The 23,991-nt window shown below is 37.5% G+C and overlaps 1 protein-coding gene across 22 annotated transcripts in view; it reads left to right on the top strand.

The window, feature by feature from the left end:
* Nucleotides 1–23,991, top strand: part of PARD3 (par-3 family cell polarity regulator) — a 487,559-nt gene that overhangs the window by 38,716 nt on the left and 424,852 nt on the right. For all 22 annotated transcript variants that reach the window (XM_086863442.1, XM_086863388.1, XM_086863514.1 and 19 more), the window contains exon 2: nt 9,663–9,764. In XM_086863442.1, the coding sequence (XP_086719568.1) occupies nt 9,663–9,764 (102 nt within the window). The remainder of the gene's footprint in view (nt 1–9,662; nt 9,765–23,991) is intronic.

Raw genomic sequence — 23,991 nt, 5'->3', positions numbered from 1 at the left:
TATTTCCAGCACATTTCTGAAATAAATTAGGCTCTTGCTCTTAAGATGGATGTCACTTGGATAGACAATTCTACCCTCTTAAATTTTCCCTTGAAACATTTTACCAGAATCACTTTTTTTGTTTTGTTTAATCAGCATCTATCGTGAGTAACAAATACGTATGTACAGATGTATATATGTGGTTGGTTAGTCCAGTAAAACCTATCATTCTGGTCTAAATCTAGTAGTGTATTTGCAGAGCTTTTGTGGTGGCTGGAGAAAACAATGAACTGCTTAAATCCAAGTAATGCTGCAATGATGGGTGGAGGTAGATGAACTCTTGGAAGAAACAGAAAGCACTTCTTTCATCAGATTCACTTATGGTTCATTTGTCAAGCTGCAATCCTAAAATGTTCTGCATTTCTTCAGCATTATTGCCCAAATTCTAAATCCCCACATACAAGATTGTGCACTTGTATAAACAGTACATTTCACTGCATATTCATGAGCTATGGATTTCATTACTGTAATTCGTACCTGTCACCTAGAGTTAATACTAATAATAAAAAATTTAATCAAGAAAGTTTTGTTGCATTGTTTGTTGTATTTACGTGCAGATTATGTAATAAATTCTGTGTTACAGAAAAATAATCTGAAAAGGGCACATTTACCTTTCCTTACTTGTGGATTTACCACAGTTGGAGTTTGTGGCAGTGTTTCAATTGATGTCTTGGATTTACTTTACATGGAATTGGAATAGATCCCATGTAAAAGCTTTATTTTGCAGTTTGGGCAGGACAGTGTTAGTTGGTGATCACAGCATGGGCATAATGGAGTTCAGAGATGCAGTGTCATATTTATCTTCTTCCCCTTAGCAAACAGAACATAGTTGCTCGCAGCGTAAACTATCAGTAGTTGTGGTGAAAAGTGTGTTAGTCTTTCATGGCCGAACGTAAAGCTTTATTCTTCATTTAATGATTCTCAAATTTGGTTGCCACGTGCATTCTAGTGGCAGCACAGAGTAACTTTTCCTCTTTTGTGGGTGTGTGACTTGGTGCTGGTATCAGAGTGCGGGTGCTGACCTGGACCTGCCCTTTGGTGGTGGCACCTCCTAGTGGTTAGAGGGCTGTGTGCTGTGGAGAAATGTCGTGTCATGAGTTTTGACAGTGAGCAGTATTTCCAGTGCAGTAGTTTTGGAATAGGCTTCCAGGAGACATGTGAAATGTGGCCAGAACCCTAGGACCTTGGAGTGCTGATCAGCAGCCAGGCTGACCAGAGCCAGTGTGTGCCCAGGTGTCAGGAAGGCCATTGGCATGCTGGCCTGTACCAGCAAGTGTGGCCAGCAGGAGCAGGGCAGTGATTGCCCCCTGTACTGGGCACTGGTGAGGCCACACCTTGAGTCCTGTGTCCTGCTTCGGGCCCCTCACTGCAAGAAAGACCCTGAGGTGCTGGAGCATGCCCAGAGAAAGGGAACAGAGCTGGTGAAGGGTCTGGAGCACAAGGCTAAGGAGGAGCTGGGATTGTTTAGCCTTTGGAAAAGGAGAGCCCTTAGCTCTCTACAGCTGCCTAAAGGATGTTGTAGCAAAGTGGGCGCCTGTCTTTTCTCCCAGGTAGCAAGTGATGGGATGACAAGAAATGCCCTCAAATTGTACCAGGACAACTTTAAGTTGGATTGTAGGAAAGGTTTCTTCATAGGAGAATTATCAAGTGTGAAAAGAGGCTGCCCAGAGGAGTGATTGAGTCACCATCCCTGGAGGTACTTAAAAGATGTGTAGTTGGATCACTTAGGGACGTGGTTTTGTGGTCAGCTTGGCAGTGCTGGGTTAACAGTTGGACCTGATGATCTCAGAGGTTTTTTCCAACCTAAGCAATTCTATGATCCTATGTCTAGCCCTGCACTAGAGAAGGATCCCAGGCAGTGCCACAGGCTGGGGCTGGGGACAGTGAGTGGCCAGGAGCCAGCCCTGCACACTGGCAGCAGGAAGTGTCAGCAGGGCATATCCAGGAGACAAAGGAAGGGATCATCCCTCTCTGCTCAGCATGGTCCCTGTCCAATTCTGGATTATCCTGAGGTTCCTTCCAATATGAATTATTCCTTGACATTAAGTTATTGGGGCATATAGATATTCTGTTCTATTTAATAGGTAATGAAATTATGCAGTACATAGAAAGGTTGATTTAAAGCAATTAGTGATATGATTTCTCATGGATTGGTATAGATTTCTTCTAGGTAAAGTGGATGAGTTAAATAAAAATTCCAGGCTTTCATGATGCATGGGGTAATGCATTAATAGAAAGAACTTGCATATATTTGGAGGGTAGGAAGACAAGAAGTTTACTGCTACAGTAGATCTCAGACTACTTTCCTTACAGATTAGGAAATTAGAATTTCTTTTCAGAAAAGCAAGGATTTTATATATATATATATATATATATATATATATATATATATATTCAGAAGTTTATGTAAACTGTAAAGTGGCTAGCAGCCAAATTTACCATTTTTAATAGCGACCTTTTGCCAATTCAAGCAAAATTAAGTAGTTCCTTGATGCTGTTTTTTTGTACTCCAAAATAATGCAGTAGATAATGAGTAATGCAGCACAACTCAGTATGTAGTTGCGTTCCAACAGACCATATTAGCTCGATTAATGGGTTTTTGGAGGCATTTAATTGCTGAAGTGGATGACTATTTGGTTCATTTTTTTGGCTATCAGACTTCTCTACTGCACTCAGTCTACTGAGGACTGACATTGATAGTGTAATGTGATTAACTTTTAAGTAAATCTTTGTTGAAACTGAATACAGGATGCATGAAAAGCCGAATATTACTTTTTCTTTGCTTCATAAACACCCTTTCTAACATTTCACTGTGTCAGGAAGAGTGATATTCGCCATATGTTCAGATTTTGTCTTGGATGGATTTCTGGTAAGCTAAAGCCCTTTTAGGAAGGCTGGGAAAGCATTGCTGAGTACAAAAGTGGAGCAAGATGCTTTAGTGATCAGGCTTGTATGTTTCTCTCTTTTCTATAACTGGTTCATATCAGATCAGTGTTCATCCCTTGGATGAAGAAGTTTTGTATAATGTATGTTTGAAAAAAGTTTAATCCTAGGCCAAGCCGTCTCTTTACGGCATGATGTGTAACCTTCCTGAATGTGCATTCCTCTTTCTCAGTAATACAGAAGAGCAAGAAATTAACTGTAGTGTGGTGCTTCTTCAAAACAAAGAGCAGTTTTACAGGTTAAGGATCAAAAAGATGAAAGGGATGAGGCTGATTTTCTGCTGTACAGCATTCAGCTATTTTCTGTTGTCGTCTGTAGGCCTTTCTTTTCTCGACTTCATGGGACATGGGGCAAATGTATGTGAATGTGCTCTAAAATTCGTGTGAGATGCGTGATTGCAGGTACAGTGAGGTCAGAAATGGAAAAGATAACTGTCCCTTCAGCTCATCACCTGGTAACTTAAGAATTGCTACAGGTATCAGCTGCTTTCTGAGCCTTACTGGGCTGCTTTCATTAATGTTAAGTATTTTTGTGGCTTGTGCCCTCACCGAGACAGTGAAGGCACTTACGGTGTGCCAGTATTGCCAGCCGTCCGTGCTGCAGCATCAGCGTACTTTAGAGAGCACAGCAGGCTTTGAAGCTGATTCTCCATTGCTGCTCCTGTGTGTTATACAGCAGATCTCCGTGCTTGAAATTCGAGGAGACGGACGATGGGATGGGGATGCAATTTAAACCTGGGGACTTGTTCTTGCTGGCTTCTCAGCCTGTGGAACGTAACTGGAAGCCAGCTGACGTTGCAAGCGCTCATGGCTGTCTTTTGGCACCCAAGTGCTTGTTTGGATGGTTCCTGCCTGGAGCGCAGAGCTAGACAGGGAAATGAATGAATTCACTGGCAAATTTTCAGGCGTATTAGTTTTTTATTAACCATAGTTTCCTTTCAGACTGTTAACACGCCCAAGTGCCATATGCTGCTGAACAGACAAGTCCAGTACACACCCCAGCCTGGTGATTTAGTTGGTTTTTATCCGTGTGTATTCTTGCTACAAAGACTTTATCTGTTCTCAAAAAAGTCAATCCGGTGAAGATAGCCACACACATGGCCTTGTCGTCTTGAAATTCAGATGGTATTAAGCAGAAACTAATAATATATAATTACTTTCTCTTTATTTCCTTATCTATAATTGTGAAGTTTTATTGACATACTTTGATATGCTTCTGCTATGTCCTTTGTCCTGGTGGCAAGTCTGTTTTCCTTTGAGAGTTACACTGAAATACTTGTGCACAACAGTCCAGCTGATAGTGGTTTTTAAAAATCATGTAAGGATCTGTGTTAAAGCAAAAAGCTATAAATTATATATAAATTTATAATTTCAGTTCTAGAAACAAAGTCTTGATAGGCACAGAGAGCCTCTGGGAGCTCAGCTTGGCAAAGCCAATCCATTTCCCAAGAGTGTTGTGTGGTAAAAAATAAACTTCCTCTCTGGGCAAGAACAGATTAGAAAATACAGGAGTGTGAGGGGAAAGATACGTGATTTACTTGATTTCCAGATGTGCAACAGGTTGTAGTGGCAACTGGTCTGCATCAGCTGAAGGGAAACACAGCTGGGAAATGTAGGCAAAGTTAAGCACAAGGGCCTCTTGGGGTGAGCATGGTGTCCTCCCCCAGCAGTGTTCTCTGCAAGGGCTTCAAACAGCACACAAGAAATTACACACACACTCCTCTGCCACCCCAGCTCTGAGTACGTAATTGTATCCAGGCAGATTAATGTCGTTTTTCTGATGCTTCAGGACATCCTGCTGGTGACAGGTGAGATTAAATCACAGTAGTGGGCACAATTAGTAAACACTAAGCATTGTTCATCAGGCTTTTAGGAGCCTGATTTTCTGCTTTCTGTTAAATAGATTGCGACTTCTCAGAGGTTTGTGGTACTGTCTTTTTGTAAGATAGGCACAAAGTATTTTATTATAAGTATATTATTAAAAGAGTAATCTTGTTTACTGTTACTTTTAATGTTAAATATTTCAATATATTTTTGGAAAAGGTATATTTGTGAAAATGAAGACACATACTTAGATGTAAAGGAATAAAAAAATCTTCCTATGCCATTTATAAGAACACATTGCTGTTTCCATTCTGATTTCTAGATATTGTTTTCCACATATGGTCCTTGTTTCCATTATGTGGGAACATGAAATTGTTAGTTACAGAACACTGAATGATGCTACTTAAACAAATGCTTTTCTCAGTTTTTCCTTTGTGCTTTTTAGAAGTAATTTTATGTAATAAACAGAATGTGAATGGTTACATTCTTGCTGCCCTTGTAATGTGCCCTTGCTTCCAGTCTCAGTGCTGGTGTTCACTTAGCAAATATTTATCTCTCATTGCTGAGGATTAGAAAATGTGGTGTTCATGATCTTAAATTATGAGTACCTTTATAATTATCATTAAGTTGAATAGTTAAATGGGTGTAGACAGGAAACGGGAGATCTGACTTGCTTAGACTTGAGCTGAGTGATGCAATATTTAAATGAAGATATTATAAATCAGGTTTAGCGTTACTTCTATCCTTGCATTCAATGAAGTGAACTTGCTGGTTCTTCTACATGAACTAGTGACAAAGGCATCTATGCACCTTTTTAAAAATAATTGTGCTTTGCTAACTTACACATTGGTGGAGCAGTGAAACTAATGAATTTTCTATCACCGCTTGTTTTTCTGTCTAAATGCATTGCAGATTTGGAGAGTGCAGTACCCTTTTACACAATCATAGCAGTGAAAGAATATAAATGTAGCTTTGTTTTATTGACAAAATATGAAAATCTGATTCTATTATACAGACTCAGATTTTGAAACAACAGCATCATGTCTGACTAAACCGTAACTCTGAAGCAGGTTTCTTGAAAAACTTGTTGGGAGAGTTTTAAAATTTTGTTTCATTTTTTTCCTTTTTTTTTTACAGAAACTTGAATTTTGTAGACTTGTTATACTTGTCATTTTTTTCTTTTTAATTACTAGAAGATACTTTCCTTTTAGCTTGTCTAAGCACCCTGTAGCACATGCCCTGAGCAGATTGCTGTGGGTGAGTATTGGTGGCAGTCCCTCGTTTTTGACATATCACTTGAGAGCCCTGCACTGCCACCCAGAGAGGGTAATCCCAAAGGTGTTCAGATGTCCTGAACGAGTGACTGGACCATTTCTCCCCACAGATGAAGTTATGTCAACTGCAGTAAACTCTGGCACTAGCTAGTTTCCACTTCAGGAACTGGTCTATGCCAAAACAGTGTATTTGACTCCTTCAGAAAATGTTTGAGCACTGTATTACTGCTGTTGTGTAGGTAATTGTGTGTATCTGTTTACTGGCTGAGATTAAAAAATACAACTTGACCAAGCCACAAATACAGATGCACTTGTAACATCCACATAGGAGTACTTAAATTCCAATCTGTGTCAAGTCTGGTTCAGTGTCTTTCGTATTTAGCAGACAATGCATATGAGCTGACTCTAATACAACATTGTGTTCATTTTAGACAGATCACAGAATAGGAATTTAAATGTGAACATTTAAGCAGTTTGGTTTTTTCATGTTGTTTGGTTGAATAATATATAGAAATAATTGCTAAAACTTAGAACCATAAATAGCTGTGGATTTTCATAACTTGGTATAATCACTAGTTTCAATGTTGTTTTCTTTTTTTTTTTTTTTTTGTTTCTATTTCCCCCGCCCAGTATGCTGTAACTAATCTCTGTACAATGTGAGTACTCCCTTCCCTCCTAGACCTCTCTTCCCTTCCAGTCCTTCCCCACCAAATCCTTGATTTATGCAAAACCTTTAATAGAGTAGAAGGGCCTCAAGAGAAGACTGTTCTGATGTTTGGAGAGAGCTTTAATGAAAAGTTGCATTGTTATTTCATATTTACTTACCAAATCCCGCCAGAGTAAATTCTTGCCAAACTAGTTTTGTATATTTCTTGTCTGGTCTTGCTCACGTATTGTTTTGTATCAGGACCTTGTCTGACAGGAAAAGCGACCAGAACAGTTCAGGCTATGGCAGTACTAATAGGTGATGCAGTAAAAATGAAGTCTATCTAAAGCTTCTTATGCAATACTGAGAAACTTTTAAAGGAAGTAATTAGCAGAAGTCATGCAGCTTATATATCAAAGCTATTTTTAAGTAGATTGTTCATGCTGAAATAGCACCATAGTGATTTAGAAATGGCTATTTCTCCTATTGATTCTGTAATTTTGAATATTTTTTTACATTTGCCTTGGAGGGAGGAAATAGTTGTGGTAGGAAGCAAGAAACAAGGATACATAGATATTGAAGTTGTAGTTTTAGCTTGGCTGCTGTTTGTTTTGACGGATGTAGTCCTGTCACTGAGCCAGTATTGCAGTTACTTGTTTTCAATGATTCCATTCTTCAGTAAGAAGAAGCAGTTGTAGGAAACAAAATGGTGAATTGGGTGATGTGTGAGGGATCAGGCTGTGTTAAAGACCAAACCAGGTTTTCCATTTTCCATCTGCGATTTTGCAGTGAAGGCTGGCTTTATGGTTCGATTCTAGCTTAGCTTTGAGATTGAGAATCGCAGCTGAGGAAACCTGAGTCAAGTCCTTTACGAGAGCAAGGTGCTTCACAGTTTGTCTGTTTGACTGTGTCTTCTATGCCTTGGTCTTTGCAAATGTGTTTCAGTCTTTGGTGTAGATACCAGAGGCAGAGGAGATTTTTTTTAATGGGCTGGAGGATGAGGAAAGATCTTTTTCCTTTTAATTTGAGAGTAGAATTTACAAAGGCATCTCTTGAGCAGACTTCCCTTTGAACATGTTTCTTAAGAAATGTTGAAAGATTCCTGGTGTACACAGGTGACTTTGTCCAGCCCTGTGTTATTTATTTGAGTATTCAGACTTACAAGTTTATCCTAGTATTTGCATTATGTACCTTTTTTACAGAGCAGGTTTGTGTGTTAGCTAGCTATGTAGGCTGCTCTGTATGCATCACAGTGTAAATAATGTAATACCATTTTTAATTATTCCTTAATCTTTACCATTAAAAATGTATGCTATCTCTTGTAATATGCTACAACAATAAGTCTGTTTAGGGAAAACCCACATACTAGAAATCCAGGTAATTGTATAATAAGTGCCTGCTTAGAAGAAATGGAAGGTAATGATATTTAATACTTAGAGAAATCAGAGAAAAAAGTCTGTAATTTAATTTTTGAAATGACTAACCTAATGACTGTAAAATGTAATTCTGGAATCTGATGATCTGATGATGATGACTTCCAGCACTATTTAAGGAGGATGTACTTATACAAACAATTAAGTTTCATAGTTATCAAATGTCTCCAAAATATTTGACCTATGTGTATATATATATAATGTGCAAATAATAGAGTTTTAGGATATTAAAACCAAGATGAGTATCTCTTGATGTTTTTTCATGTAGCATGTTCTGTCAGGCTTTAATTGTATATATGGATTTAGATGAATTCTGGTAGTCCCATTTCTTGTCCCGCTCCATCTTTAAGAAATCAAAATATTTTCAAGCCTTTTTGGGTGGAGGTTATTTATTTATGAGTTCTATTTTTAGTGTGGGTGGGTTTTTGTTCAGTTCAGGTTTGGCTTTGGTGTGATGTTTTTATTATTTTTGTTTGTTTGTTTTGTCACTTCTAGACACTATACCTGAAAAGGCTGATGCTAATTGCTATTTTTAGGAAGTCAGGAACTCTGCAAGTTGATGCAGGTTTGGGTCCTCCCAGCAGAAACTTTGTGCAGCCATGCCTTCTCAGTGAAAAACAAGAAGCTCTTTTCCTGTGGGGCATTGAACAACAGCCTGGGGTGTTGGGGGTTGTGTTTGAGAAGAAGGATTATGTAGCATGATCAGGCTGTGTGTTTACAGGCAACTTTCCCCCATTAGGAGACAAATCTTTTAAGAGTAGCATGTCGAGTACTAACCAGCACTTGGGTCATATGGAGACACTGTGGACACAACTTATTCCCTGTGGCTTCCTTTGCTATCAAAAGTAATAATAAAGACTATACAGCCAGTCTTCCCAGTTGCTGCTAGAGACATGTATAGACACAAAGCCACACCCACACATTTGTATGCATATATATGTGCATGTATCTATGTGTATATGTAATTTTTTATTTTAAATGTGGAAAGTGTTCTTAGTATAAGTTTAAGATACTTCATTTACCAACTCTAGTGAAGGACAGATAGAAAGCAATTTGATGGTGTTTAAGTATTGGTTTGTGCCTTTTATAGCTGTTCTTTGAAAACCTCACACCTTTTACAGCTGCATGTAACCTTTTCTGCTTATTGACCACTGTCTTACATACTTTATTTTGAGGATAATGTACGTTCATTTCATGGAAGCAATATTGGGAATGTAATGTGCAGTAGTATTGGTAATGTGTCAGAATCTTATCTGTCAGGGATGGGTTTGTAAGTTGTGCAGGTCTGATAGAAGAGGGTAAACTACCTATCTAGTCTGAGGCAATTTAAAAAAAAAAACAACTTGGGCTTTGCATCTCAATTTACATTTATTTACAGAAATATGACCTAAATAGATGTTTGATGTCAAGCATTTGTAGGATTGTGATGCTCACCATATGGTGGAATAACATTTTCCTGTTGGCATGTAGTAATCTGATACTATTTTCTTCTTCATTTCTGCAGGATCAAAACTACTGGATACAAGTTCATCGGCTGGAGCACGGGGATGGTGGGATCTTGGATCTCGATGACATTCTTTGTGATGTAGCTGATGACAAAGACCGTGTAAGTACAAATGGCTACGAAAGTAGCATGGCACAGACTGTACCTCAGCACATCAGTGGTGTGTGTTTCCTGCATGTGTCCCAAAGTGGGAGTCAACACAGAGATTTTAGACATTTTTTATGTAGTTTGCCTGACAGATGTGAGAAATTGGCTACTGTCCTGGGGTTTTTTATAATTGAAATAATGGGTTTTCCATCCTTTCTGGTTCTTTAACAGTTCAAATAGGAAAAGGGGGCTGCAAAGACAAAAAAACCCCTCAAACAGTAGAACTTTGATGCGCAAAAAAACCCAAAAAAACATCTGTAAGGTGATGTTGTAGCTTTGTTTTACCACTTGAATATGTGCAAAAAATCGTGTTGGTTTTAAAGTGTTGAGTAGTTTATTTTTTCAAAACTTGTTTTTGGAGGAATTGCTAGTTATACAGAACTTTAGACAAAAATTATACACTGCTGGGCCTTGAGTGCTTTTATTCTTTTTTAAGTAGAGATTAAGATTGCTGTCAACTAAGAGGCTTTTTGTTTATTGGCTAGTTGTTTGAAGTTATTGATACAAATATCTTTGAATTACTTGTTCAAATACCTGTAGGTAAGAAACACTGTGGCAAACTGTAAAGTCATGTAAATATGCTGCTTTTCTTTGGAAAGGCACAGGTGTTTGCTGAAGCTCTTGAAAGCATCAGAGCCTGATACAGACTTCAGCCTGGAAACATGTTTCTGGGCCACACTCCTTCACAGACAGTATCCTTAATTGCCTCTGTTGGAACAGGCACTGTCAAGGCTCCTTGAAAACTGGCCAAATGATGACTCTTAGGCTAATTTTTCAGAAATAGATACTTTGCCTGTAGTTACTTCTTGTGACAAAACTTAATTGACATGGTTATTTCAACCAGGACTTTATAAAGAAAAATTATGTGAGGAGTCTTGGGACATGAAGACTCCTCACTGTCTGAAATGTTGGGATTACTCAAGATGTATAGAGTAACAGTGCTGAGTTTTCAGGAATTTCTTCCATAAAAATAGTGCCCAGATAAGATTTCATAAAAAGCTAATTAAAACCTCTAGTTGGTTATCTCATATTGAAGTGCTCAGCTGCATGATTATTTTGCTTACAGGCCTCAGGGAGGCTGGTGCAAGTTGTCACTAAATATAAATACAAATATATATACACATACATATATATTTTTATATATATATATATATATGTGTGTGTGTGTGTATACAGACTTATTTGAATAATGCGGTTCTTAGCTCCTCACATGCTCTTCCCTTCAGAAGTTTGAATTCTGGTGACTTCAAGATCTTATTCTTTGGATGTTACCTTGTCTTGCTGCCTTCAAGTGGGGTAATTCCCCACAGTGAAACTCTGTGGGTGTTTTTATGTGCATGACTAATAGTTGAAAAACTCTGACTGCAATTGAAGCAAGCAAAGTCATTATTATAATATTGTTTTTGTGTACATATGGACAAGACACTTAGCAATTAGTAGTATTTATCTCTGCATTTGCCAAGCTCATCTCTACTGATGGCACTTATGAGTTAAATTTCCTTTTTTAAAGGACTGTGCGGCATTGATTAGGAAGGTGTAATATAAACATGTACTGAGCTATACTGGTTTATATCCTTGAATTTGTCATTCTCACTTGACCTTCACGTTTGGGTATTTTCAAGTATTTTGGTCATTAGTCATTGTTTTTTAGTTTCCTGTAGTGCATTTCATGGCTGACCTTCCTGGCTCCCTTTAGTTTTGGGTTGTTAGCTTTGCCTCCATAGCAAGTGTATTAACTGGTTTTGTGTTGCTAGAACCGAATACAGGCCCCATTAATTCAAGGTTTGGAATAGATCTCCAGTTAGGGATATTTTGTAGCTGTACACTTAAGCATACCTCGTAAAAAAGCATTTAAACAGATGGTGTCTAAACATGTAATTAAATGATTATTGAGGTCTGTAGGATTAGCTGTGCTTAAAATTAAACATTTGCCTATATCTCTCTTCTTTAAAATAGGGACAAAAATGTCTAGGATATTGGAAAACTGAACACTTAGTGTTTTAGTGTTCATTTTCACAGGGAACTGCCTTATATTCTTGAAGAGAAGTTCTTTGTGTTATTTATTACTTGAACATCTGTATTTTTGAAAATCAGTTTTCTCTTATTATGGTTCTTTAGACTTAAGGATCAGTGATAAATGTAGTTTTTGTCTTTGGTGGTGCTTTTATGCTATAATTGTGCAGTGTCATATCAGCACAATACAGAATGCAGAGCAGCTAAGGACCACTTGTCATCTTGATGGATTTACTGCTCTGTGTAGTCAACTGCTGTAGTAAAATGAAACACTTAAGTGATGTGAAGAATATATTTACTCCTATTCCACTGTCTCCATGGAGAAAATGTTCTGTCCTATAACAAATATAAAGACCCTTAGAGCAGCTGTTCTGAATGGAATGAGAGAAGTATCTTTGATGGCATCCTTCACATTAAAATGCAGCATAGTAGGGTGGCTTCATTTAGCTGCTTCTGTCCCTGTATTTTGTGATTCTTTTGTCACTTACTAAAACAGAATAGATGAGTAAGGGGTAGTTAGTTGCTTTTTGGAAAAATTTGTGATGCTCAGTGTTGTTCCTCCTTAAAAAAAAGGAGCAAAACATGGAACAAATTACATGGAAAAACTGATTTTGCTAAGGTGTTTGTTCCTTTGTTCCTTTTTGAAACAGCTTTTCTTAAGCCCTTTAACATAGTTTATTGAGAAAGTGCATAAAGCACTCTAACTTAGCCAGCAGAAGATGTGGACATTTATATTACACAATATCAGTACATGAGAAGTTGCTTGGTTAATGCAGTTAATGGTAATAACCTTATAAACAAAAATCTAAGTAATGCTCATTTGAATTTTGTTTTTTTTAGAAAACTTCTAAAAATTTATTGAAATGTAATTTTATCAGGTTTTACTGTGGAAATATGGATAGTTTTCAGTGGAAACATATCAGTGTTTTTTACATTTACCTCTGTATACATGAATACAAATGGCTTGTTACTGTTTTTGAAAAATATTTGGCTACAACAAATAAGATATTATTTTCAGCTGGCATTTAGTCAGTAGTCTAACCTACTTCTATTATTTAAAAAATACAGGTTTCTTGTGCGTTTAGTGATTAGACCAGTATTTTAAAGAAAGATTAATAACCTCTTTTGTTCGGATTTCTGTAACTTGCAAAAGTAGCCCTCTCTATGAAGACTCTCAGAAAACATATGTCATCTTGATAAGTTTCCAACTTGATGATAGCATACTTGATGACCTCAGTTCAGTTTTTAGTAGGCACACATTCTCAGCAGCAAAAACAAACCCAACTGCAGAAAAAAGCCAGAACCCAACCATCCTTAACTGTGTTTTCTTCGGCTAGACTGAGGCACGTAGACACTTTAGTAATTCTCACACTTTGGATGTAATTTGGAAGTGCTTATTCTGAGATCTCATAGACCCTTCTTTATCCATGAAAAAAATATTGAGGAAATTGTGGTGTAATCTTATTTAAAAAAAAGCAACCAACAAATCCAAAGTATGTGTATGAATATAAGTTGCTCATATTTGAATTCTCACTGAAATAGGAATTTGTATTTTGAACAACTTAAAAAAAAATTTCTTTGCAATTATATGTAATTTTCTTATGAATAGAAACGCTCAGACTGTTGCTCAATGGGAAGCTTTAGATTAAAATGTCTGTTTTTGGTGTAGCTATATTGCTGAAAAAATCAGGTTTTTTTTCCTTCCCAAGAGAACAGCAAGGATCTGCCAATAACAGCCACTGGTTGTGATGATCAGCTGAGCAAATAGAGCTACTTTGAAACAAGCATTTCATACCTTTGAAGGTATGAACCAAATGTCAGTTATTCGTAAATTCATTTGCTCCAATATACTTATTTTTTTCTATATTAGTTTGGGACTAACAACGTGTAAATGTCAAAGGCCTTGGCATCTTATAAATTCCTTTATCGCTGTCCTGATAAATTCAGCACTGGTTCTCAAAAATAACCACAGTAATTTGGTATATATACTCAGATTTACAGCCTGGCTTTATTTCTCTAAACTAAGGCAGGCATGGGTTTTCTTTGCTTGACTTAACATTTTCAAATATTCAGTCAGCTCTTCACCCTGCATAATTCATGCTTACGCCCACTGAGTGCAGAGATAAAAACCAGAGGAATATGGTTTGGTCTTGTCTGGAGTGAAGTCTCACGCTTCCCACAGTGTTTGTGTGTGGTGCTCTATCTGGCCCAGGTCATTGGAAGTTCAAGGTGATGTTGGTGCTTAGTGCTGCTTAGACAAACTTTGAACCTCCCAGAAAGACACACAAGAAGTTGCTGGTTTGAGTGGAATACTTCTGGTGAGAATGGGATGGAGATTAATTTCATGGATCTGTGCTGAAATGGAATTAGTAAACATTCATGAGCTGGAGTCAACTGTGTTAAGTAAGCAAACTACAGCTGAAATTCAGTGAGATCAATTGTGCTTCATTTGCATCTGCTTTTAAGAGACCTACAGAGATTCTGTTAATATTACTATGAAGTTAGTGCCTACTTGCTTCAAGTGTGAAGAAGTGTGAAGTCTTCTAGTGGGAAAAAGTCTTTGAGCAGCTTCTTCACATAATATGAAGGCATATTAGGACCTTTGCCCAGTGTCGTGGAGAGGAAATGAACTTCTGGGTTTTGTGCTAAAACAGATGGTCAATTCTAAATAATACTGTTGTTTTGTTTACTCCCTCTTGGAAAGCTCTGTTGAGTTAGAGAGGCATGTGATACACAAAAATGTGGGTCTGGAAAGGATGACTCTATTTTGTTTGTAACAAATGTTAACTGGAAGCTTACACAGAAATAAGGCTATTTTGAGCAAATGCATTATAATGTTAAGGTTAAAGGCTAGCTAGGGACTGTAGGGCTGGGATTGCAGTATCCTACTGCTATTGATTCTTGCTCTCTCACTTTTATTTTTTGAGCCAGTTATGCAAGACCCCATTTCTGTAGTAAATTCAGGGTAGGCCAGTGACAACAGGATGCTGTTACAAAGAATGAGATTCTGGTAACCCTGTGCCTGTTCATTCACTCAAAAATGTTAAAGAGCTTTTGAAGTCAATGAAAGCTGTGCAGATAATGTTGTGTTATCTTTAGATTTCCATCAGCACATAATCAGAATACTCAAAGTAGTGTTGTTTATTCTAAATTTTGGGTATCTCTGCCTCATTTAAGCAAACTTGCAGCTGAATTTACATGTGACTTCTCTTTCATTCTGCAAGTTAAGAATTTAACCCTAAAATTGTGAATAGAGAATAACAACTTTTTGTGCTTGTTTCTGCCATTAACAGATTAACACCTGGAGTGAATGAAGAAACTTCTTCTCCAGGTCCTATGCAGCAAATCTGACAAAACTTCAAAATTGCCAAAAAATTACTCAGAAATGTGGTTCTTAGTATTTACAAAACCATTATTGGTATACCCTTTCTCCCCTCAAAACCTTTCTATCAAATTAATTTTCAGCTATTGCCATGATGATCTTCTGCCACAGAAGATTGCACAGAAGTGTGCAGAACACACAGAAGTGTGCAGCTTCTCTCTTCATGTTCTGTGTCTTCATTCCCAGTATCCCAGGAAAACAGAATGACCTTGAAACAATTTGTTGTTACTCACAAGTGACTTGGCAAAACACATCCTGAGCATAAGGCATTCTTTTCTTGTAACAGCTTTAAATAACTGCTTGAGCCACCAAGCTTGGGAAAGTATTGATACTGGGAAAGAAAACCATCATATAACAACCCTATGATTATTTTCTGTTAAAAAAACTTCAGTTCTGGAACAATGGGCTCTACAATGGGCTACTGTTTGGCAGTGGTTTTTATTTTAATTATGCTTTTAGGGATTGGCAGTTTTATATTACTGAAACTCTGAAAAATTGGTAAAAATAGAATGTGTCCATTTAAACCAGGTGTTTTTGCATTAACACTATTGACTCATTACTGGGATGGCACATGATGATTTTTAGGTCTGTCTTGCTGATAAATCTGAAGTAGTCAGAGTATTTACACACCATTTATTCCCAGCATGCTTAATGAAAACATATTTGAAAACAACATACTCAAAATATAAATATTATCTTCTGACAAAGAATGAAATTTAAATGCTTGTAGTATTTCTAATAGTAAACTAAATTTTAATTTCACAGTGTTCATGGATGAGACTGAGGAAATAAAGGTCATAATACATGAATATTGGAACATGAATTTTTCAATCTCTAAGAGATATTAGATGTAACTAAATTCTGTCTCGTAACTGTGGTTCTTAGTTTTTCACCTCTTTCAGCACTGTTCTTCAAATTGTTAATCTCATCATCACTTAGTTTTTTCTAGCTGTGTTGTGACAGTATTTTCATTCATGATTTGCTGTGTATTTTTGGGATAAATTGCAATATTCCAATTCCTTTCCTGTAATGCTGAAACAGTTGTATGGATGCACTAAGAACTCCCAGGTAGGAGAGGATGGACATTTGTAAATCCATAAATCAGTTTCCATGGAGATCTGAAGAGCTGCAGGTAAATCTGACTTCTGAAAATTGAATATTTTGGTAAAAGCTGTTCTCTGAGGAATAGCAGGCCCATGCATGAAGATGATATACTGGGGAAGTTCATGACAGTGTTATCAAGTATATATATACATCTCACAGATGTGCCTGTATTCTCAGCAGAAAGACACACCTAAGCAACAGTGACTGGGTTAGTACAGTCAAAAAGTCCCACAGACTTGGCATGGAATAAGAGGGTTTTGTGGATCTATAACTGGTTGGGAAGATGGAAAATATAGCATGTATTGTTCAATACATTTGCAGTTGTTCTGAAGGAAGAGAAGGGAGATTTTAATACTGGAGTGACAAATTCTATTGCTGTGTGGGAAACTGGACATGGATGGTGAATGCTGATCATGGAGAGTTGCAGAAGCATTCAGGGAGTTGACAATAACATGGTGGGTGCAATATCATCTTGGCAATGGTGATGTGCTTTTGGAGAGAGACTGCTTTAACTGAATATACAAACTAATGAGTTCTGAGCTTGCTCTTATATTTGGGAGAATGTTTCTGATTTTGCAATAGACCTCTAGACGCAGTGGCTTAAGTGCAAGGTACATAACCAGGTCTCAGGCGGCTTCCAGCAGTTTGCCCTGTCTCTGCCTCTCCTCAGTATTTTCATCCCAGTTCTGCTGCTTGGCTTATGAGGGCCCTGGCATTCTTTGGATCCCATCTCATAGCAGATGTGTTTACTCAAATGGCAGAAGACTCTTCCTTGCAAAACTGAGTATTTTTCTTCTATTTCATGAATATTTTAAGTTCACCAAAGGACCTGGCAAGCTGAGGAGGAAAGGGAGAGGGCTTTGCTGCTGGGAGTGGTTGAGATATGAAGAAATAAGAATGGCAACATCAGTGGGATGAGACCTTGCTTTTCAGTGCAGCAAGGCTGCCAGTGGCTGTGGAGCTGCTGGAGTGGTCTCTATGGTGCAGCAAGGGGTGCAGAAGAGAATGGGTGGTGGGATCTCTCTGCTGTGTGTGCTGGTGGTGAGCCCTCGGCCTCCTCCAGCACCAAACCAAACAACTGAAAGGATTTTGCAGAAATAGGATAAAGCACAGAGCAAATGCCAACACTGACTCCAGGTACAAATTAACATCCTCCATTAGCAGTGTCTGAATGGACCAGGACCTCAGTCTTGAAAAGACATTGTAAGAAGCAAACCCTATAGATGGCTGTAGAATCAGGTGTGATATTGAGAAGTAGTTCTTTGTTTTTTTCAATGCAAGATCTGGGGCATCAAGTGAAACTGTCATAAGAGTAGCTGTTTGCAAAAAGTTTGCAAACTTTCCTTGACCTTAATTTTCATCAGAATATCTGTGATGTTTATCAAATGCTGTAGATACTTCATGAAGTTTAGGAGAATATGTTTTTTCTTGCGGTGTTGTGTTTTGCAAGCACATAATACTGAATTCTCTGCTCATTTTAACTCTTCAAAAAGATGATGCTTGTAAATCATGGAAACTGGTAATTGAGGTAGGATTTAAGTTTGTGAGAAAAAGTTCCTTGAATCTAAACTTTGGTGAAAACCACAGTATGTGTTGAAATGATGATGGTCTCAGAGTGTCTAATAGTAACACTGGAGGTCAGTATGTGGTTACAGATAATGACTGCTACGGTATTATAAACACATCACAATTAAGAGATTTTGTACTAAAAATATTTAATAATAGATTTTTTCTATATCTTGTAGTAATTGCTGATTCACTGGTTAGATACAGTTGTAGATAATATAAAGCTGTGCATTCGAATCCTTCACAGTGTGCATCTCCACAAAACTGTGCAGTGAATCTAGAATTAGGCCATTATGGCTAATAAATACTTAACATTCTGATAGCTTTTGGTTAATTTTAGCAATATCACTGTGTCCTAGAGGTATATTATTCATCCTACAACAAAGGAAGAAATTGCAGGAAAAGTTACTTATGGGGATTCATTAACACTACTCTCTTACTCCTTGATACCAGCAGGTCTTAAAGGCTGTTCCAACTTCAGAGATATTTCCTAAGAGAGGTGGTGAGACTCATACACAAGAGGACTGACCCATATTAGAGCTTAATTATAGTAATGGATAATCCTGCAACTATAAATTATTCACAGTTGTTTTGTACGCGAAGTAGCATCATGAATAAAATAAGGAAAAGTTTCTGGAAAATACTCTGGACAATGCTTGAGTTTGTCAAAGGTAGTTTTCCTCCTTGTCTTTCAACATGGTTTAAATGGTTTGTAGAGCTTGGCCCTTTGGATGCATCTTGCTTAATGGAAATCAGTAGCAGCAATTCTCGGGGCTGTACACCCTAGTAGAGTTCCTTGACTAATACTTTATGTAAGAGAAACATTCCTACCTAAACAGAGTCCTGGTACCAAAGTTGCAATCTCAGCTGTCTGATAAGATTGCCACACTGCCATTAGGATAAGAATTCATTATCCTCCTATCCATTGATACCAACAGGTCTTAAGAGACTGCTGTAACTCTGTAGTTATTTCCCAGGAAGGACAATAAGGTTCAGAGTCAGGTACTTTATTTTCTAGCTGACTTAGAAGTTGAAGTATCTCCTGGATTTGTAGGATGAATAGTCCTACTGACAAAGAGAGAGAAGGGAATATTAAATTAGATGCAAACAGGGCCCCATATACATTTTTTGGGGTGGTTACTGCATGCTGAAGGTTTCTTCAGAAAGGGCCTTGCATCCAAAGAGAAGAAAATAATGCTGTCTTATTTTGGGGAGCTTTCACCAGTCTGAGTTTCCAGTTGACTTCGTAGCAGTAGCCCAGAAAGGAAGGAGTTAAGAAGATGCTTTGAACCCAAAGTCTTCTGCTTCATCCCCACACCCTGTTGGTGTACTTCCACACCCTGTTGGTGTGCTGGGAACTACCTCCCGTTCACCTTCAGCGTGCTCAGCAGGATAGTCACTACGTTTTCAGATTAGCATCACTGCTGAAGCCTGTTTGAGTTTATACAGCGAGAAGGAGTTCTGCCTGCTCTTCAGTGACATACAGCATTGCAGGACCATCGTCTTTTTTCATTTCTACAACCTCTTGGAAGGACTGAAACTGTTCTTTGGTGGGCTCCATTCCTTGCAGGCTGCCAGATTTCCTGTAGGATTGAAGACTGTTTCATACAAGCTTGGTGGGAGCTTGATGATACTGAGTGCTTATTCTCGTGGGATGCTGTTTACTTGAAGGTGACCATACTTTGGGTGAAATGGCAGACACACCTAAGAGGAAAATTACAAAGAAGTCATCGTCTTTTTCATATGATCGCCGGAGAGATTCAGTGAAAGTGAGGAGACAGTCCAAGTCTCTTAGCTTCAAGTCTGCTACATTGGGTGCTCAGAAAAGGCAGGCACAGAAAAAGCAGGTTTGTATTTGGATATTCCTCCAAAAAAAATTATTGCTTTCTAAATTTTTATGGAGTTTTTAAATTTTGCTGTGTTAGTATGAAGTGGAAAGCAATCTCTGTGTGTGTGTAGGTAAAGCTGGATTTTTTTTTTTTCTGTGATATTTCTTAAGAGCTAGATAGATTTATGGTGTTAATTTTATGGTGAGAAAAGTCTGCACATTTTCTGCTTTTAAGACATGATTTATGATTTCTGTTTTGTCTCAAGGAATTGCTCCTATAGTGCAATGTGTCCTGTGAGCTTTGGTAGTGTTTGTTGTGCTGAAAAACATGATGGCTGCTGTAACTTTTGAAATTATTATTCAGATTACAGCTGTTCCACTGCTCTTCATTGTTATTATTTTTATTTTAATGTTGAAATGTTCCAGACTGAGAGCTTTAGGGAGTGAAATATCTTGCTTATTCCAGAACAGGTAATGCAAGTCAACAGAAGCACCTGTTCTGGTGGGACCAGTTCTTGTGTTAGAGGGCAGTTTAATGCCTTGGCAGTGCTGCTCTGCCATAGTAAAAGACTTTCATACACAGGTCTTTCTTTATATTTCGTTGCTGGGATCTAATTAAATAAAATTTCTCCAAAGAGAAGATGCAAGTGTGAACTGTCTTAAATGGAATAAAAAGTCAGTTCATGAAATGTCTTTGTATACTGATCCCTAACATTTAATCTAATATGGAAGGAGTATGGGGTCACTAACTCTGATCCATCTCCCAATCTGCACCTTCACTTCTTGAAAGGTTAAATGAACTTTACAGGAAATTTTTAATCAGCCGTGTACAACTTAAAGCACTTTGACACTTTGCAAATAGTGTTTCTTCAAATGCTTTGAAACAGACTAGATTTTCAGTAGCACTAAAGTGAATTTCTTTCAAGCAAGTAGTTTTCAGACCCTGACCATTCCAACTGTCTAAATTGTCTAAACTTACAGGGCATATATCCTTTCAGATTTAACAGAATGTAAGTTACTGTGTCCAGTCTAAACTTTGGTATGAGATTAAAAATACAATGTATTTTATGTGTGTGGGGTCATTCTTGGTTTTATCACTACTTCTCTTGTTCTTGGAATGTTAAAATGTCTATTTACATAGCAAGAAATTTACTAGTAAAATATTAGAATACTCCAGCTTATTGTGATTCTTTAGTGTTAATTATAGGTATAGCTGAAGATGTTTTGCTTGAATTGGAGTTCCAGAAGTTCTAATGAGGAAATATTTGAAGAAATCAGGAAAACCTTCAAAAGCACTGCAAGCTCTGACAATCCTGCTGCACCCCCACCCATTATTTGATGTGTTTTTGGAAGTAAAAATAATAAATCTCAATTTTAGGAAGACATAAAATACTTGATCTCTGGACATTCAGGTTTATTGAATCTTTTGGGGAGCTAAGCTATTGAAATTGAGTTCAGAATTTCATTTGTGGGTGCAGATCAGTGAGTACCCTTGTATTTTAATTTTTGCAGACCTTGAGGTTCTCGAGTCCACTCATCTTTTGGATGTCTGCCATGGTTACTGTATGACCTCTAGTGGTTAATGAAAAATATACTCAATTACTGAATTCAGGCTGTTGCTTGAACAAGTCCTGAGTGTGTATTCTTGTTGGTTTGATTATTTAATCTTCTAAATTCTATTTTTATTGAAAACAAAAAAGCATCATCTGCTTTAGATAAATCTTTTATGGTGTCACTTACAGAAAAAGTGAAAAATTCTTATTCATTGGGATGTGTGTCTGAACTGCCATACTCATAGATGCAGAATTATGGGAGTGGTTTTAAGAGAACTTCACTACTTTGGCGTGGTTACAGTATGTTAGTGGGTGATACATCTGAAATGAAGCACTCTAGACAAAGGTCCATTTTGATCAATTTTGTGTATTGGAAAGATCTGAATAAGGGCCTTTCTTCCTCGAGAACATATTTTTTCCCCTTCTAAATGCTTCAGTTAACTGTAAGAAAAGTTATTTTTTCATACAAGCTTGGTCTTGTTTCAGTCTTCAGATCATTATAATTGAGACAAAGCCATTCTTACCTCCCCTCTGCCCTCCCCCTCTTCCCGCAAGGGCAGCTACTTCTATGTGTATTGGAAATGCTGTTGAAAACAAAACACAAATGCATTTGTTACCGTTGAACTTAAAAAATTATGGGCTTGAAGTTACCAGAATCTGGTCAGTTTTCAGCCACCCAGACCCAATTTTGCTCAGCACAGGGCAACTGGTGGTTACACAGACTCATTCCAGGCCTGGGTTACTGAGTGAGCACTAGTTCAGTTACAGCACCAGGAGAAATGTTACTTAAAAATGCTTTTCTTTGTTGATTGAGTTTCTTTTATATTTTTTAAAAAGCATTTTTCTAATAGATGTTTGACATCTGAGAATATTTAAGACTGTGCTTTGGTCTTTGCTGTTTTAGGAGACAATAGTAGACTTCGCTGCTCACAATATATGTGGTTTTACTTGGGTGGTTCCCTGGAGGAACAAGGCTCTGCTTCTGCTTATACAGGCAGGCATGCCAAAACTATTTTTTAAATGTTTTGGTAGATTGATACCAATCAAAGTCTCTCAAAATCACAATATATTGTAAAATCCTTTTCTGCTTCCTTGGCCTTAGTGTCACTGACCTCCCTTTTTTGCAGTTTAATTTCTTATTTTCCTTTTTTGTGGTTAAATTTCATTTTGGCCTCTCCCTAATGAAAATCATTAAATTACTGGTAAAATAGTAATAAGAATCTGAGAACATTTTTTTAAAAAAACATTTTTTACATTTTCTGAATTACAGTAATGTAAGGAAATGTTAAGGCAAATTGCTGCGCATCTCTTGCTGTTCCTTGGGTTTTTCTGTTTGTTTAGTTGACTGACTAGAAATGGGAAATCATAAAGTGTTCAAACCCAACAGTATCAAATATCCTGTCTGATGTAGCAATGAACCTCTTTAAAGATAATCTTCTCATCAAATTATTTATTAGTACAGATTGCTTTCTATTCTGTTGTTTCCCCTAGGCTTTTCTGTGCTGAAGTAGAAAAATCTGATGGTAATTACATTCACTGGCTGCTGATATTGTCATATTGGTTGATCTAGATAGAAATCACATTCCAGAAATATGTAGGCTGTTTTTCTTAGGTGTATAAGTATTACGCAACATAAGGTATAAAACATTTGATAGTTTTAGGAGAAGTGGTTGCCTTTCATATATTTTGAATGAAGAACAAAGTCAGTTGCATGAAGTATAAACTATAAGCAAAAATTTGAGAGCAAAATCCTAATGTGGAGGGGAACATAAAAAACAGATCCAGTTTTGATTTTAGTTGTTGTGTGAGAGCCTCTCAAGTCTTATTTCTCTTTGTCATCACCAGCTGACTGATTACTGGGACATGGGTTGCAGCCTCAGTGAATTAATTAAGATCCAAAACTATTTTCCTGATAACTACTTATGTGTTGCATACACCATTTTGGAACCTGGCAAAGTTCCACGCTCATAAAAGGCTTGCATGGACTGCAGATTTGTGGCTTATTCACTAATATTCCTGTTTATCTTCCATTGAGTGCTACAGAATTGAGATGAAAAACCTTTCTTCCCTTTTCTTTTAAGCTCCATAATTCCTGAACCATGTGGGGTTCTCTGCCCGCTATCCCAGATGTGGAACAATACATACAAAGAGGGTGTTGTTAGAAAGTCTTCCAATCCCTGTGTTTAAATATGACTCAGTTAACAAGAGTGCTCCAGATCTCTTGTTATGAGCATCTGAGAGCATGCAAAGGCCTATGAGTTACACTTTCTGCTGTCTTATTAGAAAGAAACACTGAGAGGAAGAATGGCACTGGGAAGGTTGGCGATGTGAGGGGAGGGGGGTTGCCCAAAAGGGTAATGGTTTTTCACTTCAATATGTAGTAAATGTGCCAGGGTCAGGACTATTGGTGCTCTGGTGAGCAAAAAGCCATAGCACCAATTACCAGCAAATGATTTGTAATCACTCGAGATAACTAAGCAGTAAAGAAAAATTAATTAATCGAATTTAATTTTCAGAAGTTATTTTTGAAAACTTTTATCTGTGACTGCTTTTCATCCTATCTTTCACAAGAGTTTGTTTTGAATTCTCTGAGGAATCTCAAATGCCTTCTCTGGGGAGAAGGAAATCAGCTTTAAGTGTGAGCCTGAGGATTTGTTGTGAAAAATTTGATCCTATTTTTTAAAAAATGAAAACAGACAAGCATGTAAAGAGGAAAAACATGTGATAGGTGTAACA

This window comes from Cyanistes caeruleus, chromosome 1 (genome assembly GCF_971803275.1).
Source record: "Cyanistes caeruleus chromosome 1, bCyaCae1.hap1.1, whole genome shotgun sequence".
NCBI classification, from domain to species: Eukaryota; Metazoa; Chordata; class Aves; order Passeriformes; family Paridae; genus Cyanistes; species Cyanistes caeruleus.
The sequence above is the reverse complement of the archived record's forward strand: the minus strand, read 5'-3'. Positions and strand labels throughout refer to the sequence as shown.